The 12,927-nt window shown below is 40.3% G+C and overlaps 4 protein-coding genes across 4 annotated transcripts; 2 read left to right on the plus strand and 2 right to left on the minus strand. All coding sequences in view use genetic code 12, as the record gives it.

Moving 5' to 3' along the window:
• Positions 1-317: 317 nt before the first annotated feature.
• PICST_40023 (predicted protein) lies at positions 318-524 on the minus strand (the record flags this gene model as incomplete). The annotated part of the gene is made up of 1 exon (XM_001386972.1): positions 318-524. A coding segment is annotated over one exon (207 nt), but the record flags the coding sequence as incomplete, so codon positions are not given.
• Positions 525-7,297: 6,773 nt separating this feature from the next.
• PICST_39512 (predicted protein) lies at positions 7,298-8,268 on the plus strand (the record flags this gene model as incomplete). The annotated part of the gene is made up of 3 exons (XM_001386741.1): positions 7,298-7,658; positions 7,752-8,035; positions 8,089-8,268. 3 exons carry the CDS (start codon positions 7,298-7,300, stop codon positions 8,266-8,268), a joined length of 825 nt encoding a protein of 274 aa, XP_001386778.2.
• A 164-nt stretch (positions 8,269-8,432) lies between these two features.
• On the minus strand, positions 8,433-8,789 carry PICST_28847 (predicted protein; the record flags this gene model as incomplete). The annotated part of the gene is made up of 1 exon (XM_001386973.1): positions 8,433-8,789. The coding sequence occupies one exon, from the start codon at positions 8,787-8,789 to the stop codon at positions 8,433-8,435; it is 357 nt and encodes a 118-aa protein (XP_001387010.2).
• A 354-nt stretch (positions 8,790-9,143) lies between these two features.
• PICST_53071 (periodic tryptophan protein) lies at positions 9,144-11,951 on the plus strand (the record flags this gene model as incomplete). Its single annotated transcript, XM_001386742.1, has 1 exon — positions 9,144-11,951. The coding sequence occupies one exon, from the start codon at positions 9,144-9,146 to the stop codon at positions 11,949-11,951; it is 2,808 nt and encodes a 935-aa protein (XP_001386779.2).
• Between the last annotated feature and the right edge of the window lie 976 nt (positions 11,952-12,927).

A 12,927-nucleotide genomic window follows, 5' to 3' on the forward strand; every position in this document is an offset into this window, starting at 1 on the left:
CCTTTCAAGTAACCCATAGTTGGTCTATCCACAAAAGACTTTTCCTTATCCATTGACAAACTTCTTACATCGAGAACAATGCCTCCAGGAAAAGCTCCAGAAACCGTCTCTGCGGTCACAGTTTCTATGTGAATTGGCAGAATTGGTTTTATCTCAGTCAATTTGTCCAATGCTCTCCGGGCTTCACAAGAGTCTGGATCCAATGAAAGAGTCTTTTCAAATGCAACTTTGGCTTCCTTGGTTCTACCTAGTTCCCGAAGGGCCATTCCTTTTCTGAAGTATAATTTTATCACAAGCTTTTCCTCTGGGTTACATTTAATTCCCATTTGGCAATCTCTTAGAGCTCTACCGTAATCTTCGAGCTTTAAGAAGCATTGTGCTCTATTAGAGTAAAGTACGGGATTCTTTGAATCCTGCTTAATTGCATCACGGTAGATTTTAGCTGCCTTTTTGAATTCTTGATTTTTGAATGCAATATTACCTGCTTGTCTAAGCTCTTCTGTTGATGGTATTAGCAGTATCATTTTGAAGGGCCTTCGCTTCTAGAACAAATGATAGCTCTGTTTGCGTGAACTCACAAATCTATGCTATACTGGCAGAACATTTGATTTGGTCATGTGATATAGGCGTGATTTTCTTCAGTTATTGTTGGAAATTGCAATCCAAATGTCGTAATAATGTCGTTGTGGCACGACATTAATCCTACATTGTACCCCAGTAACGCCAGAAACGGTTTCATGGAGTTGCTAAGGTAGCCATGCGATGTAACTGTGATGGTTGGTCCGGCTAGGGGTGAATATAGACGTATATTTCAGCTTTAGAGGATCCCATTGGACAGTTGGATTTCCGTGAAAATTTTTCACGATGGAATCTCGCTATGCGAGATTTCGTATAAATATTGAACGAATAACAGCCTCTAAGAACCCTAGAAGCTTTCTTAGAATTGAGTAGAATCTGAACGATTGTTATAGCTATTAATATAAGGACATCCAGTAAACCAGGATTATCCCAGTAAGTCTTGATTATATAAGCACGACTTTCTTAGTGAGTTCATATACAGTACTACCGAGCCAAACAGATTAGAAGTCAAAAGTTAGCGTTCAGAAATTACGAAACTATGGCTATCGAGAGTATCATCAATGATCCCAATAATGAGGTTGGCAAATATATTAAAGACCTAAAGGATGAATTTAAAAAAGAGCTCCTGATTCAGAGCGACAAGTTCAACATATTAATGGATATGATGAAAGCTCAGAACTCCTCTGGCGGACCTCCCTCCCAGATAAACAAATTGGAGGAGCGGTATGAAGCGAAAAAGGAAGCAAAGAAGGATGCTAAATTCGCAGTCATTTGCTTCAAAGATATAGTACCTCTCACGAGAAATATCGAGGCTATTACGAAATGGGAAAAATCATTCTCGAAACTTTTTCGTAAATACCGTGGCTTGCAAAAAATATGGGATGAAGACCTAGGAATTGAATCTGAGGACTTCAGTATTAAGAATATTGAATGGAAAGGAGCCGAATTGAAAGTCTTCTTGGACAGATTGTCTGAAGAAATAGTATCCAGAATCATAGATATGAATGAAAATGCGTTTACCGAAATGGATGACGTTGATGACGAGACAGACTTACGGTCTGTGTATATGTTCGTCAAAACGTACAAGATGGAAAACTTACCACACAGAGTCGGACAGGCATTAACCTACTTAAGATACGCAGGGGATTTCAGAACAGAAATCGATAGAGTTGAAGAAGGTCTCCTGCACTCCAAGAAATGGACTGAAGGCACCACCGAAGAAATCCTTAATTTCATTGGTAAAATGAAATACTATCACGTCATTACTGTTGAGAGATATTTCAAGAACATTGAGTCGCGTGACAAATACTATCAATCACTCGCTTGGTTTTACCAAGAATACAAGAAGAATGGCAGTATACCAACAATCGACGATGTGCTTCAGCGAATGAAAGATCAATATCACTACAAGCCTCAAAACTCCACGGACAAAAGAAAAATCGAAGACTTGATCAATGAAAGGATCAAGTACGTCCAGGAAAAAGAACTAGCCAGAGCCAATGGCAAAAGAGGTAACATTGAAAGATCCCGTACCACAGGTGAGATACCCGACAATGGTAGACATGGATACAAGAATAAAACCTCTGGTGCTAAGAACCATGGGCAATAAGGTTTAGGTTTAGTCTCTTTCGGACCAGAACGTAGGGACAAAATACCACTGAATATACAACGATTAAATACAATCGTATCTGGAACAAAGGCTGGAGACGTATTATACGACTCAGGTGCTTCATGGTCCATTGTAAACGACGTGCGACTCTTAACGAGCGTAACTGAAGAATTGACCGAGTCAGAAAGTACATTTGAATTACCTGACTCTAGCATCATAACAGCAACCCACATGGGAACACTAACCCTAACTGATGGAGATGTGTACGTCATACTAAAAGACGTTAGAGTCATCGAAGAACTCCCACACAACATCATTAGTGTATCCCAGATCTCTAAACACACAGACTACTATTGCCGATTCGATGATAAATACGCGTACATCGGGCAGAAGGACGGTGAATTAGAAATCAGAGTCGGCAGACTCAATGTTGACAATGTATACATGGGAAATATCAACCTTAGACCAACTAACAATTATACCGGTACCCAATTGTTAAGTCAAGTTCAAACAATTCACAATCTCGACCCACCTCAATTTGATGTCAACAAGAAATCATCATTTTGGAATTTTCACATTGGATCTAACCACATGGCGCTAAAGAGTATGATGGCACTTTACCAAAGTAATAGAATAAATGCCAAACCAACGAGCGCCGAGATTGATCGAGTTGCAAATTGTCAGATATGCCTCAGCGTCAACACCATCGCCGCATCACATAATAGTGACGGACCTACACCTATTCGTCGGATTGAACGACTACATCTTGATATGATGGGCCCGTTTCATTTCGGTGGAAAGAAACAATATATAACTTCGATAACAGATGGCTACTCGAAGTATCTTAGGACAATTGTAACAGACAATAAAGCCGTTACGACTAAGGTCTACAATGAATTACAATTGCTAAACAACAAATTTCCTGGGGAAAGAATAGGTCACCTAAGAACCGACAATGCCCCAGAATTTCCTAGTGCCGATATGCTAACCAAACTTGGAATCGAAAAAGACGTCACCCCGGCCTACTTACCGTCTGCCAACGGGACGGCAGAGCGACAGAACCGGACCATCATAAACCAAATAAAGAAATTAATATTACAATTTCCAGACCTTGGCTCATCAATATTATTATTATTACCTCACGTTGTCAACTACGTAACAGCTATCTTAAACAATACCCCCAAGGTTGCACTAGAAGGCCGCTCACCACGTGAAGTGTTTGAACAAACGCAAAGACGATTTACCTACAAACCCTTCGGTCAAAACGTACATGTAAAAGTAGAGAACGACTTGCAGTTAGCTCGATACCGTATATCACCACTGAAAGAATACCCTAGCACAGCATATGGATCCTTCATCGGATACGGCACCGACTATAATACATACAAGATTCTCATACAATCACCCGAATATCACGAAGTAACCACTGCTAACGCACGCTTCGTCAATGGGCATGACTACCTAAAACGGTACATAGACGCACGCCTTGCAGAGACACCGCTCACGACACCCGAGACGGACGAAATCTTAGACTCAACTAACCTTGACCATTTCTTAAACGACACTATGGACGCGTCAGTCAACGAGGATATACATGATATTTCCGAACCTCAATCGCAAATCGAATACTTGCAGTCCAAACACCCGGACATCGCCCAAGCGATCAAGTCAAAATTGACTGAATTGCAACGCACCACAAGTCAGCCAATGAGGGGAGGAGAGGAAGATCTAATGGACGCTGACCTAGATGGAATGGAGTGGGAAAATTATAGCACAGACGACAACAGTGCAGAGGAAAGTATTGAAAAGGATATCGATAACTGCACAGATGAAGATAGTGACACCGATAGCATTGGAAATGAGCACGATAATAGTGGATTAAAGACAATAGAAAATAGCACTGAGCTCCCACAAGCATCAACAGAAGAATTGATTACTGGGAATCACGAAACCGACGTCACAGAAATAACTCAAGCTTCAAAATCTTTAAATAAAGAACACGCGGTCACCACTACCGCCTCGGAGTATCATAGGGCACTCCATCCCCCTATCATTCCCGCAAAGCATAACAGTGAATTAGCTAAGGACACAGATCCCCCTTTTGCTAAGAAGAACTACGAAGAATTGGACCAGGACATAAGCTCCCCTCGTACTAAGAAAACAGGTATTCCGAGAGTAGACTGTTCTCCTACCAAACCTGCGAATACAAAAGTCTTGGACAGAGAAAAAAGTACAACTCCCAAGCACGTAGCAAAATCCAAATTAACAGCTACGGATAACCCGCTGATGGGCAGAGACGATGAACAGGTTGGGTACTCCACCACCAAACATACGTCGAAAGCCTCATTGAGTGATAAGGAGCTCACCAATGAGCACACAGAAAGTGAACGATACAGTGACAAATCCGCCCCCACTATACCTGTGAATAGTAAAGACTTAGACGGGCTAGAGTACTCCCCTCGTACTAAGCATGTAGACAACCACATGTCGGAGCTGATATCCACAAGTTCTACAAAATTTAATAAGCAAACAGAAGAGAGCCAAGCCGAGAACGTGAGTACCTCCGCAGCTACTGTATTGCCAGACTCATCTGTTGCAGAGGAGATCCCCAACATCTCTGAGTCGAACCGTGATCTCATTAAACCCAATCAAGTCGACAAGGGTGAAATCACAAACGACAGAAGCGAGTATGACCACGCTGATAATAGAGTCATACCCGCGATTCCCCCCACTAAAAACAAGCCTAGCAAAAGGCGTAAATTACACACAAACTATCTGAAGCCAAAACACGAAATTGAAGAGGAAGTGAAAGCGATAATGATGAACGATGTAACTGAGGAAATTGATCCAAAGTATATCATTCAATTAAGCTCAGGAAGGATATCAAGACCCCCGAAACGATATCTAAATGCAATAATCAATAAGATCGATCGTAAAGAGCCAGAGTGGATAAAATCAATGAACAACGAAATATCAAAGTTCGAGAAAAACAATGTCCACACTGTGGTAAAAATCCCAAAGGGTAGAAAACCTATTCCAACTAGATGGGTACATACCTTCAAACAGAATGATTTGAAAAATGCGCAATACAAATCACGCTGTGTAGCCCAAGGCTTTCGACAAAAGGACAGTATCGATTTTGATTGTACGAAGGTTTCCTCTCCGGTTGTGGACTTAACAACGATCAAGCTATTGACAGCCATTGCAACAGAATCAAAAATGGACATTCATCACCTTGATATCGAAGCTGCATACTTAAACGCTACACTAACGGAAGATATCTACGTAAAACCTCCTCCCGGGTATGAAGCAAAAGACGGCTATTGCTGGAAACTCAACAAAGCTTTATACGGTCTAAAGCAACTGGGATTTCACTGGCACGAAACGATAAAACGAACACTAAAGAGTTTATCATTCCTAGAATCCACTACGGAAAGTGTATTTTATAAAAAGGACAAACAAGGAGTCATCATCATTGCATTATATGTCGACGATCTATTCATGGTCGCATCCAACGAACAGATGTTGCAGGAATTCAAGTTAGAGCTAAGTCAAGAGTTCGACCTCAAATATTTTGGTGAAGTAACTGAGTTCTTAGGCATAGAATTCCATAAAATAGAAGGAGGTTATTCAATACATCAGTCAAAATTCCTAGAAGACCTTCTAAACGACTGCAATATTATGGACGACCAGCCCAAGAGAACGCCTATGATAAGACAAAAAACACACTTGGGCAATATAGAAATCATCGACGGGATGTATAAGGATCCCCAGGCCGAATTACTTAATGAGAAAACAATGAAACTCTATCAAAGTATCATTGGACGGTTGTTGTGGGCTAGCAACAACACGAGGCCGGACATAGCATATGCAGTTAGTGTCCTTGGGTCAAAATCCCATAATCCAGATGTAAACGATTACGAAAACATGTACCATGTGTTAAGATACTTAAGAGCTAATACGCACATGCCCTTAGAGTATAAGAAAGGTAGGATACCATCTACCAATGACGAATTTCTGGTACGGACATACTCAGATGCATCATTTGCTCCAGACAAAGACAGGAAACTGATAACTGGAACTGCATTGTACATCAACGGTAATTTGATAGACTGGTACGCTAAGAAGCAAAGTCTAGTAACTGACAGTACTAGAGACTGCGAAACTGTGTCATTACATGCAGCTGCCAAGTTAACTGAGAAGATAACTACTACTATTAAGAGCCTTGGATTTAAGGTTGGAGAAGTTACTCTACTACAAGATAACCAGGCGGTAATCGCAAACTGTTACAACGACCTATCGCATACTAAACGGCATCCAGATATAAAAATTAAATACATCCGAGACGGAATTCATCACCATAAATATGATGTCTACTACGTCCAATCGAAGGAGAATGTGGCAGACATATTCACAAAGCCTCTCGGTTTCCCCGACTTCAATCGATTGCGAAAGTACCTTTTCGATATGCCTGATACAAACATAATTAACCACAATCACATGTATGACCTTGACTTGAGAACATCTAAGAAACAAGTATCCGATAATAAATTTCATAACAAAGCTCTGAAGCAGAATAAGTAAGAGCTTTAGGGGAGTGTTGGAAATTGCAATCCAAATGTCGTAATAATGTCGTTGTGGCACGACATTAATCCTACATTGTACCCCAGTAACGCCAGAAACGGTTTCATGGAGTTGCTAAGGTAGCCATGCGATGTAACTGTGATGGTTGGTCCGGCTAGGGGTGAATATAGACGTATATTTCAGCTTTAGAGGATCCCATTGGACAGTTGGATTTCCGTGAAAATTTTTCACGATGGAATCTCGCTATGCGAGATTTCGTATAAATATTGAACGAATAACAGCCTCTAAGAACCCTAGAAGCTTTCTTAGAATTGAGTAGAATCTGAACGATTGTTATAGCTATTAATATAAGGACATCCAGTAAACCAGGATTATCCCAGTAAGTCTTGATTATATAAGCACGACTTTCTTAGTGAGTTCATATACAGTACTACCGAGCCAAACAGTTATTGCTTTGGAGAACCTCTACTTCTTCCAGTCTATTTGTCCATTACATTAAATAACCATACGCACAGCCTCTTCTTCATGACTGTGGAGGAATTAAGCGATGAAATCAGTGCTATTGACGCCATTTTCCCGGGCTCTCTTACTTCAATAGCTCCTCAGATACACAACTTTTCTGTTCCTGAACATGAAGAAATAGCCGTACAACTATCGTTTCCAGAGCTGTATCCAGATGAGACTCCTAACCTCATCCAAGTGATAAATAGTAACCCGTTGTCATATACTGATACCAATTATTTGGAGAGTAATGTCCAGGAGCTCATATCGCAGGTGTTCACTCCTGGAGAAGTATGCATGTTTGAGCTCATCACTGAATTACAATTGTTTTTGGAGAAATATGAAGAGGAGCGCGAGGAAATGCAAAGAGTGTCCAAGGAAGTCAGTAAGGTGAATATTGCAGAAAGAAAGGAAATTCTATCAAATGCTCCTTCTTCTGGCTTTGAAGAACAAAGTCTGTCATCTGGTATTCATCAAGATTCCTCGAAGTCTATAAATCCCACCAAGAATCCTTTGGAAGGTTGGCACCAAGCGGAACCAATTGTAGATAGAAATTCGACATTCATAGGATTCGCCAGACAAGTTCATTCATTGGAAGAGGCGCATTCCTATTTAGACCTATTAACTACTGATCGTAAGATTGCTAGAGCAACGCATAATATCAGCAGTTGGCGTATACGACTGGACAACGGAGTCCAGTTTCAGGATTGTGACGATGATGGAGAAACGGCTGCAGGAAGTCGCTTGTTACATTTATTAACCGTATGTTAGAAAAAGAGAGACCAATATTCACTTGATATACTAACCAGATATAGATGATGGACGTATGGAACGTCATAGTGGTAGTCAGTAGATGGTATGGAGGAATCCAACTAGGACCTGATCGGTTTAAGCATATTAATTCTGCAGCCAGAGAAGCAGTAATCAGAAGCGGTCTCACATATCTCGATGCAAATGAAAGTACTAGTAATACACATAGAAGAAAGAAGAAGTAAATTGTTCAGGTTCTAGTTTAGGTTTGGGTAAACCTTCTCTTATTGGATGCTAGCAATTCTTTTTCAGAATTGTTTCTCTTCTTATTGTTAGATGCCAAATTCTGCGTCTGTTCCGACAGTGTCACTTTCAGTTTCTTCTTCTAAATTTGATGTTAGTTCTCGGTCTAGTCAATCTTTAATTCTGTACATACATTTACTGAATCTTTCAATCTAGTAAGCTCTATTTTGGGCACATCCATTTGTTGTTTTGAAACTGTAGGTGCACCCCATGTTTTTCTTGCAGTGGGAATCGGTACTTCATTGTCGTTGATAGAATTCGCGTTGGCAAATGAGTTCACACTAGCATATCCAACATTCTGAACTACATTAGAAGCTTTGGCTCTCTTCAACAAAATCGCTGACTTAGGCAATACCCATTCAGATGAATCTTTGACTTTGACCTTTTCCTCTTCTTTGCTCTTATCCTTGGAATCCTTCAGCATGAACTTCATGTTCATTACTCTGCTGGAAAGGTTGCTCATATTGATTAAATAGTGTATTAAGTTGAAGAGAGAAAGGAGCTGATGACTATCTGTATTTTTAGAGCGCCCAAAAGTTAATCCTTGTCTCTTATTGCGTTACTTAGAATGATACAGAATTATTTCTGTGCAAAGTTCTATCTCCTTAATACTTCCATATCGTCACTATCCAGTTATAGGTAGCTTTTCTGACTACTACATATTACAGAGAAAATCCTGCACAAATCGTGGTGCACTAAATTTTTTCAACCATCTCATCCCTACAAAACGTTAGGTACATTTTCTAATGGTTGGTGTAATACTACGTTTTTAAGCATTCTTCAACCAACACAGCACAAATAATCTAGAACCGTGGTTATGAAGTCCGATTTTAGGTTCTCTAATCTCCTCGGAACAGTTTACAGACAGGGTAATCTTGTTTTCACCGACGATGGAACAAAGCTCTTGTCCCCAGTAGGAAATAGAATGTCTTGTTTTGATCTCATTCATAATAGATCCTTCACTTTCAACTACGAGCACCGTAAAAACATAGCGAGAATCGCCTTAAACAAGCAAGGAACTCTTTTATTATCGGTGGATGAAGATGGCCGTGCCATTCTAGTCAATTTTATCCTGAGGACGGTATTGCATCACTTCAACTTCAAGGAAAGAGTGCTTGATTTGCAGTTCAGCCCAGATGGTCATTACTTCGCCATTGCTTGTAATAGATTTATTCAAGTATGGAAAACGCCTGATTTTACCGAAGACAGACAGTTTGCTCCATTTGTCCGCCATCGTATCTATGCTGGCCATTACAGTGATGTCACTTCTGTTACTTGGTCCAGCGACTCTCGTTTTTTCATCAGTACTTCAAAGGATATGACTTCCAGAATTTTTTCGCTACAGTCTCTGGAAAACGATGTGGCAATGACATTGGCCGGTCACAGAGACTACGTAGTAAAGGCATTCTTCAACAAGAGTCAGGAAATCATATATACAATAAGTAAGGATGGTGCTTTGTTCACTTGGGAATACACAGAAAAACCGGGTGACGACGGAAGTGAGGAAGATAGTGAAGATGAAGAACAAGAGGACACACAGACAAACAATAAGCCAATGAGCTGGAGAATTACGGCTAAGAACTTCTTTCATTCTGACGCCAAAGTCAAATGTGCAACCTTCCACGCTGACTCTAACTTGTTAGTGGTTGGTTTCTACAACGGAGAGTTTAGATTATACGAATTGCCTGATTTTAATCTTGTACAGCAATTGAGCATGGGTCAGAATGCCGTTGATACAGTCAATATCAACAAGAGTGGTGAATGGCTTTCATTTGGTTCGGCTAAATTGGGTCAATTGTTAGTATATGAATGGCAATCCGAATCCTACATTTTGAAGCAACAGGGCCATTTTGATTCAATGAATGCACTTTGCTATTCTCCTGATGGATCCAGAGTCGTGACCGCTTCAGATGATGGTAAGATTAAGATTTGGGATGTGATATCTGGTTTCTGTCTTATGACATTTACAGAACACACATCATCAGTCACCGATGTCAAGTTTGCAAAGAAGGGACAAGTTTTATTCTCTTCGTCTTTGGATGGTACCGTTAGAGCTTGGGACTTGATCAGATTCAGAAATTTCAGAACCTTCACCGCCACGGAACGTATTCAATTCAACTCTTTGGCTGTTGATCCTAGCGGTGAAGTGGTCGTAGCTGGATCTCAAGACACTTTTGAAATCTATGTTTGGTCTGTTCAAACCGCTCAATTGCTTGAATCTTTGACTGGCCATGAGGGTCCAATTTCTTGTTTGACTTTCGGTCAAGAAAACTCGGTTTTGGCATCAGCTTCCTGGGATAAGACTATTCGTATTTGGAACATTTTTGGTCGTAGTCAGCAAGTTGAACCAATTGAAATTGAGAGCGATGTTCTTTGTTTGGCAATGAGACCAGATTGCAAAGAATTGTCTGTTTCCACTTTGGACGGTCACATTGCTGTTTACGATGTAGAAGATGCGAACCAGTTGCATTTAATAGATGGGAAGAGAGATATCATTGGTGGTAGATATTTGGAAGATAGATTCACTGCCAAGAATGCTGCTCGATCTAAATATTTCACAACTATCAACTATTCCTTTGATGGATTGACCTTGGTTGCTGGTGGTAATAACAACTCAATTTGCATGTACGATGTCAGTAATGAGGTGTTGTTGAAGAGATTTACCGTTTCGCAGAACATGACTCTTAATGGTACTCAGCAAGTCTTGAACAGTAGCAAAATTACAGATGGTGGAATATCCCTCGACTTAATTGATAGGGCCGGTGAAAACTCCGATGTTGAAGATAGATTGGATAATTCTTTGCCAGGGTCTCATCGAGGAGACCCAAGTGTCAGATCATACCGTTCCGAAATTCGCGTGAACGCCATTCAGTTTTCACCGACTTCTTCTGCTTTCGCAGCTGCATCTACTGAAGGATTGCTAATCTATTCTATTGATAGCACGGTGATTTTTGATCCATTCGATTTAGATGTGGACATTACACCAGAGGCTACACTAGAGACTTTGGCTGATCAGGATTTCCTCACGTCTCTTGTTATGGCCTTCAGATTGAACGAAGAGTACTTGATACAGAAAGTTTATGAAGCTATCCCATTACAAGATATCAAGTTGGTTTCTAGCGATTTGCCAATTGTCTATGTTAATAGAATGCTTGCTTTCATTGGAAACACATTAATAAAATACGAGAATCAGCACTTTGAGTACAATTTACTTTGGATCAGGCTGATCTTGTCTGCTCACGGAAAATATATAAATGCACACAAGCACGAATTTGTTAGCAGCTTGAAGTTGATTCAAAGATTCTTGGCTAAGGTTGGTAAGGAAGTGGTAGCAGTTGGAAAAAAGAATGGCTACTTTTTGGAATATTTACAAGTTTCGAAGGACTTGAACAATCAAGTACAAGAGGAGGAGGGCGAAAGAATAGATGAAGACGAAGAAAATGAACTGGATAATGAAGCCATAATTGAAGATGAAGACAATGAAGAAGAATCTGAATGGTTTGGCCCTGGTGGAGAAAAATCTACTAAGAGAATTGAGTATGGTTCTGAACTGGGCGATAGTTCCGCTGAGGAAGAGGAAGGCGACGATGAAGATGATGACTCTGATGACAACATCGAGGTCTAAAATTGCATTACAGATAAAGTATACTGTTGACCACTGGCTGCAAATATAGAGTAATATTAATAGAAGTCAAAGGAACATAAATAGAAGCATATACACACTGCATTTATCGAACCTAAGGTCTTGTAATCACAGCTCCGGAATCTGGAATCTGGAATCTGGAATCTGGAATCTGGAAACAATTTCAGAAACTCCTGCATGTTGTATATGTAGCATCAGTTGATGCTACGAAGACTAACGAACCACCATCCACTTTTCAAGGTTTCACAAAATTCATATTCGAAACACGAGTCACCCCATTGAGTGATTGAAAAGTAACGTTATCTGGCAAGCACATTCATGAAAATAGAAGGTTTGACGGAGAAAGGTTGCTCAGATCAAAATCAGTCTAATGTATCTTATGTATGTATTATAATACTGTTCAGTTACGAGACTACAGTAAAGTAAATAAGAAATAAGATGAAAAGTGTAGCTCAGCCATCGCTCGGCTTAAACGTTAGCACCACTAAAATGTGGCAGAGTTCATATAATTCTCCAATAAATTAAGAAAGTAAATTGGTTTGACCTTTTTCCTACTGAAAAATTAGCAAACTCCGAGTAGAGTTAGAGCAATGGCAAATTGTAGTTCGCTGACGATTCTTTGGCGATGATTTTTGTTGTGTCAAAACCGATGCCCGTGGAGAATGTCGATAATCTGACTGGGCTTTTGAGCCAGGTACTGAGCTACGCACATGAGGTGTGCTGGCTCGCTTGGAAAGTGCTGGCTATTATTTGTGACTGGCATAGCGCATTGTGTAAGTAAATCCGCGGTTTCAATAAAGATCAAACAGGAAGAATGTGGGCGATTGATAGTGGTAGGTGTAAGAGGTGAAAGAAGACATTTCGGTGACATGATGGCAGTAAAAGTGAATTTGCAGAGTGGCACTCTCGAAGTTCGCTTTCTTTGCATCACAATAGGTGTAGAGTACATTACAGGAAG

Source organism: Scheffersomyces stipitis, chromosome 1 (assembly GCF_000209165.1).
Source record: "Scheffersomyces stipitis CBS 6054 chromosome 1, whole genome shotgun sequence".
Classification (NCBI taxonomy): Eukaryota; Fungi; Ascomycota; class Pichiomycetes; order Serinales; family Debaryomycetaceae; genus Scheffersomyces; species Scheffersomyces stipitis.